This window comes from Asterias amurensis, chromosome 18, assembly GCF_032118995.1.
Source record: "Asterias amurensis chromosome 18, ASM3211899v1".
Taxonomy (NCBI): Eukaryota; Metazoa; Echinodermata; class Asteroidea; order Forcipulatida; family Asteriidae; genus Asterias; species Asterias amurensis.
In genome coordinates, this window is record NC_092665.1 from 11,155,961 (window position 1) to 11,162,662 (window position 6,702).

At 41.8% G+C, this 6,702-nt stretch overlaps 1 protein-coding gene across 1 annotated transcript; it reads right to left on the minus strand.

Moving 5' to 3' along the window:
• Window positions 1-2,451: 2,451 nt before the first annotated feature.
• On the minus strand, window positions 2,452-5,149 carry LOC139950633 (uncharacterized). Its single transcript, XM_071949410.1, has 2 exons — window positions 4,896-5,149; window positions 2,452-4,062 (listed from the first exon to the last, which is right to left on the minus strand). Exon 2 carries the CDS (start codon window positions 4,030-4,032, stop codon window positions 3,214-3,216), a length of 819 nt encoding a protein of 272 aa, XP_071805511.1. The 5' UTR covers window positions 4,033-4,062; window positions 4,896-5,149; the 3' UTR covers window positions 2,452-3,213.
• Window positions 5,150-6,702: the final 1,553 nt, after the last annotated feature.

Genomic DNA, 6,702 nt, shown 5'->3' on the forward strand with positions numbered 1-6,702 from the left:
AAAGAAGAAAAAAAAAAGAGATGCGGTTGGTACCCGCTCTCATCTCACTAAACGAAGACGAACACGACGTTCGTTTGCAAATACCGGGACCCCTTTTTGCTGTTTTCTCAACAATTATTTAACCGTGTTTTCACCTAACACTTCCACATACAATTGTTATGATATCTCTCTTTTTAATTTTGAACTATGACTGTGCACTACGTTGACAAAAACCAATCCACAACGATATATTTAAAGGCAGTGGACACTATTGGTAATTACTCAAAATAAGTATTAGCATAAAACCGTTCTTGGTAACAAGTAATGGGGAGAGGTTAATAATATAAAACATTGTGAGAAACGGCTCCCTCTAAAGTAATGTAGTTTTCGAGAAAGAAGCAATTTTCCATGCACTAATTTGATTTCGAGACCTCAGATTTAGAATTTGAGGTCTCGAAATCAAGCATCTGAAAGCATACAACTTCGTGTGACAAGGACATTTTTTTTTCTTTCATTATTATCTCGCAACTTCGAAGACCGATTGAGCTCAAATTTTCACAGGTTTGTTATTGTATGCATATGTTGAGATACACTAACTGTGAAGGCTAGTCTTTGACAATTACCATTAGTGTCCAGTGTCTTTAATTCTTCGGCATTAATGATTAAATGCACTGAACACCGTTGGTTTGTCATCAAAGACCAGTTTCTTACTTGGTGTATCCCAACATATGCATAAAATGACAAATCTGTGAAAATTTTGACTAAATTGTTCATCGAAGTTGCAAGAGAATAATGAAAGAAAAACACCCTTGTTGCACAAAATGTGTGTGCTTTCAGAAATGAAATGCCTGAAATATTGTAATATGTTTTAATATTTTTAAGAATGTTACTTCAGAGGGAGCCGTTACTCCTCTACACTTTTCATTATACCACGTACGATTTTAGGCTAACATTTATTTTGAGTAATAACCAATTATTATTTAGTGCCGTATAATCGCAAACACCGGTCATACATTATGCAAACTTGACACGTTCCTCATCTCCAGTTGTCCCAATGGTCAACATATCAAGTCGTTTCGATAAGAGTTAAGCCCGGTTCATACTTCATGCAAATGCGAATGCGAAGCGAATTTGACGTGAATTTGACGTCACAACCCTCCTTTCGCAGCAATATTCGCAAGTGAGTTGAGCAGAGGGCAACTGCTGCGAATTGTTCGTTGCGAATTTGTGACGTCAACATTCGTATCGCATTCGCATTCGCAGCAAGTATGAACCAGGCTTAATAGTTATCTGTACTGCAAGGCAATGTCACGTATAAATCTAATGAATGCTGATGCTGATCTTCCCATTGTAATATCAGTTTTGCCGTGACATTGATTATCACGTAAAAGAAGAGTCCAAATTCCAGCTTGGTTTAAACCCATTCATCTATATTCGAATTGTATTAGTTGTAAAAGGCCAACCTAGCGCTGGGACCATGGACCAATACACTCAATGAGCCGTGTTGCGATAGTGTGACGTCGGACGTGGATGCTACCATACACGACCATTGTTTAATACGTGCAAGAGAAACAAACATTGTGCACAAGACTTTCAAAGCCGAGAACGAGAACGAGTTTGTCTATAATGTTCGGACCATCAAGAATTTACTTTCAAAACAATCATCGTGGTCATTTGGTCAGCCAAACCCAAGCTCTTTGTTACACGTCCAATATAAAGACGGGTGAATTTTTTCTGTTACAATGATGTTTTTAAATGAAATAAATGCAATAGCATTAGATTACACTTGCTCTTTTAACTTACTGGAAATCCTGACAAGAATTCATCGACTGGTCAGTGGCTGTCTCCAAGCTGTTGTTTTTGTAAACATGCTTCTTACTCTTTTTTGTTTCAAACTCGACAGACAAGATTTAAGGCCCGGACACGCAGCTAGGCCCCGGTAACGAGAACGAAAACGAGAACGATAACGAGAACGATAAAAATGCACGCCCTCGATTGGTTGAATTGCTCCATGCAGAATACACCCACGCTTAATCAACTAATCGAGGGCGTGCATTGTTTTCGTTCTCGTTTTCGTTCTCGTTTCGTTCTCGTTATCGGGGCCTGCGTGGCCGGGCATTAATGTTGTAAACTGCTTGTGATATAGTCAAAGTGTTGACAATCGTGACATTTTTCCTCGGCAGTCGGAAGAATGTATAGAGGTCAGTGGAACAATAAGGCCTACATGTACTTCGGATTAAATCATACCACACAAAACCATATTTCATCGAAAAACATTATTGCCAAAGATTTTATTTCCCTTAAGGTTTCAGGGGTGGATTTCACAAAGGTAGTCCTAACTTAGGACTAGTCCTAGGCAATGCTAAGAGATAGGACCAGTCCTAAGTTAGGATTAATTACTGGTCCTAACTTAAGACCAGTCCTATCTCTTAGCATTGCCTAGGACAAGTCCTAAGTTAGGACTACCTTTGTGAAATCCACCCCAGTAGACTTTCACCGATAACGACGCAAAGAGAACACATTATATTGGTTGAATTGCTCCGCGCAGAATACGCGCTAGACTTAACTCAAGCCCCATTCTCGTGTGAGAGGTAACAACCCGTATATATTATAGCATACAGTAGGTAGCCCTACAGTGCGCGCTCGCCGTCAAATGTGGTCCCGAGAATGGCGTGCGGAACACTGAGGTTTTGGAAGGCAGAGCATCACAGTAGTTTTCTGGGGGATGGCACGGGATTGGGACTTGAGTCAAGTCTAAATACCCGCACGCTTATTCCACCATCCTAGGGTATGCATTGTTATGTTCTCGTTTACGTTCGTTTACGTTCTCGTTATTGAGCTAGCCAGTGTGACAGGGTCTTTAAAGCCATTGGACCCTTTCGGTACAGGACAAAAAAAAGTTGACATATTTACAAATATATTACAGGGTTTACAGAAGGTAATGGTGAAAGACTTCTCTTGAAATATTATTCCATGAAATGCTGTACTTTTTGAGAAAACAGCAAAACAATATAAATTCTCGTTAACGAGAATTACAGATTTATTTTAAACACAATTCCATGTCATGACACGGAGAAACGCGCAGAAACAAGGGTGGGTTTTTCCGTTGTTTCTCCCGACTCCGATGACCGATTGAGCCTAAATTTTCACAGGTTTGTTATTTGATATAGAAGTTGTGGTACACAAAGTGTGGGCCTTGGACAACACTGTTAATACCGAAAGGGTCCAATGGCTTTAAGATGGAAGAATGCGTCTTGCGTACAATTTGTCGTAAAAGGGCTGAGCCACGGCCACCATTTCCTTCACTATGTCAGGTGTCTCCTCTGTTGCCTCGTTGCTGGGTGTTTGATGGGCCTTGTTGAAGCATCGACTTTCGAGTACAGTGCTCATCCAGTGAAATTCCTCCTCGGCCTCTCTAACCGACTTCGGAACGATCCAGTTGCTCGGCATTCCTGGCTCCCAACTTAAGATGGATTCGGAGAAAGGCAGTCCCAGTGCGGAGCAATACTTCTGCAGCATGGTGGCTGGGTGGTTTAAGATGTCGTCTGCATCTATAATCACGAGCTGTTGGCCCAGGTCTTTCTCTACGTAGTCTGCCATCTCTGCCAGCTCACCGTAGCTGAACCCTTTCTGAGGCAACCATCCCCGGAGGCTTGCGTCCCCCTCCTCGCCGGACATTTTCTTGAACAGTCGGTAGTAAGACATGAATGACTTCATGGGCTTCCGGATCAGGAACGAGTGACGATAGCCCTTTGGGAGGTACTGAAGCCTCCCCATGACGGCATATGCTAAGTCCTTTATGATGACTGCTTGACGACCTTGAAAGTCCTCCTCCAACTTGTCTTTGACCCATGCATGAGTGTAGTCTACCTCTGGGGGCACCTCGTCTGGTGGTTTAAGGAGACCGTCTGGACCGAAGTGTTCAGCAGTGCCGTAAGGTTCCATCCATGCAACCGAGCCCTCTATGGTGCTGAGGCACTTCATGAAAGCTGTCGACAGCGAACGCGGAGTCGACCAACAGAAAACACGATGCTGAGAAACGGACCCAGCCATTGTCAAGGGTTTGAGAGGTCAGCAGGTTAACTGCAATGATGAAAAATACATACACATTACAGTTTAATTTAACAATTTATAGTGACATTACTTATTAAAAATCAACAACTTGGGCAATTAAAAACAGATATGAGAACGAAGGTCATAGCCTGCTTCCAATGCGCTTAGTTGTGCACCGCTTCTAAACTGTTCCTACTCGGTGTAAACTGCAGTTATGGTAACCAACAAAAATCAAATCGACTGTAAAAGACCGGGATGGGTTGCTTTGCCGATTTTGTTTTACTGTGGGTGTACGTGTTTATAAAGGTATTGTCAGGCCCTAGTTTATGCTTGTATATTTTGTAATATAGTTTTCATCGACCACTCACAGTTGACGTACCGATTTTGTACACAAAGGCGAACAGAGTTCCCACCCCTCCTAACCAAAGCACTGACCCATGTTAAATGACACCCCTATGACGTGTGGCATTGTCCAGCTTAGGATATCATGGCCCATGAGCTGACCAGTGTAAACGATGGACAAATTACAACAACGTCAGCCTGTGTTGACAGCATCCCTTTTCACGGGGACGAATGGTATACTGCAATATGTATACTGCAATAATTGAGAAAACACTTCCAATAATTTTATGGTTTGATTTTTCCATGATCTGTGACAGTATGATTTTGATATTTATGCGGGCGGTGAAATGGGATCGTCTACATACCTCAGGTGGGCCTGCATAAAATCGGCAAAGAACAAAACACAGAGGATTCAGTGCAGCATAGGGTGGGACCTCTTTACTGAATAAGAACAGTGTAGTAGACCTACACTGCTTTCTGAGCTGAGCAGGACAACAACAGACACATGAGGATTTGCTTACCTACAGGAGTTAAATTAGCCCGAAGTCCCATGCGATGAGTCGCAACGCAATAGAATTGTACCAAAGTATCTTTGACTGTAGCCCTATTTAGGACTCTTTCTCTGTAGTACAAAACGAAAGTGTCAGGCCGCCAGGGCTACTTTGAGTGTATACCTTCAGTTCACTATTTTAATGCAGACAACCAGACACCGTGTGCTGAGTCCATATAACCATGGATGAATAACAATGGTATTCAGTATGGTTGTATGGTTAAAGTGTTCCACATTTCACCTTCAACCATTATTTAATTGACTTCCTTTTTTGTTGTTGAACACACCGACCGGCGGTGACAAGGTCACGTTTTTTGTATTACGCATTCAAAGCTCTATGCACAAACTGTACCAGTACATACAGTATACAGTAGGTTACGTGTTCATACAGAGAGGCTACGTGTAGGCCGGGCCTAAACAAAAATTTATGAGCGCTCGAGAGCAACTTCATCAGGCTACCGCATCAATAAAGCATCTTGTAGCTTAGGGTTAATTTGGGTAGTTCAAACCATGTTCAAACAAAATGAAATAAAGGTTGTGTAGCTCCCTAGCCTGTCTCACAAAATATATTTTCAACAAATAATAACACAAATAATACTTTTAGGGGATGGGGAACTAACGCCGGCCCTAAAAGGGGGGGTGGGGCATCCGCATTTGTCCATGTCTTTAGCGACATAATAAAACCTACACGAAAAAAGAAGTATTTTGACTTCTACCATCATATAGAGCCTCATGCTACCGTCGATCACGTTCAAAACTTAAAGCACATTATTGCAAGATAGGCCCTACGTAGTTTTTTGGTCAGAAATGGTAACGGTTCCCCTCCATTTTCTGTTTTTTTTTCTATAAAAAAAAGTGCATTTATGAAGCTTCTCCACAAATTTTGAGATATTGTATAGTACACGACACTTGTTTTTTGTATGCCTATACGACTAAAGTGAGACACGTGCACAAAGTTAAGCACAACTGATCAGTGAAAAATACTAAACTTTAAAAGCGACATATGATAATTGAAGACTGGGGTGTTTTTGTCACATCATGGAGCTCATGGTCACATGGACTGTGTGATAATATAATGGCAAAGGTGGCGCGAATCAGAAATCACGAAACGGCCTGTCCGTTGGTATGTGTATGATTTAGGCCCCTCGGGTCCCGCACTCATCAGTTACCATAAAAACGGCAAAGTTCAGGCTTGCCCATAGCTCATGGGTTACCCCTTCCACACATTAGAATAATATTGACATTCTAACATTCAATCAAACTGCAGTAAATTACAAAGGAAGAGTAAACAAAATATGAATTGTAAAATAAAGAAATTACGGTGCCGTGGAGCCTATGGTACGGAGCCCGAGAAGGGACAGTGGAAGAAAAAAATATGCAGGGGCTAATTCGTTCGCACGGTTCAGTAATCCGTTCGAACGAATTAATAATCCGTTCAAACGATTTAGTAATCCGTTCGAACGAATTAATAATCCGTTCAAACGGTTTAGTAATCCCTTCGAACGAATTACTAATTCGTTCGCACGGTTTAGTAATCTGTTCGAACGAAATAGTAATCCCTTCGAACGAATTAGTAATCCGTTCCAACGAATTAGTAATCCGTTCGCACGGTTTAACTAAGGCATGAAATGGCGCTGCACGCATGCGCAAGCGATCCCCTCACAACAACACTTCAAGATGGCGGAGGGCAGCGACGCAAGTAAACCTGACGTATCTGATGATGACCGTGGTGGTAAGTTTTTCAATTTTGACCAACACGGTCATCATCAGAGTCAGAA

What these genes read in the sequence shown, in the direction of transcription:
- LOC139950633 (XM_071949410.1), bottom strand. Translation starts at nt 4,032, where the DNA reads ATGGCTGGGTCCGTTTCTCAGCATCGTGTTTTCTGTTGGTCGACTCCG.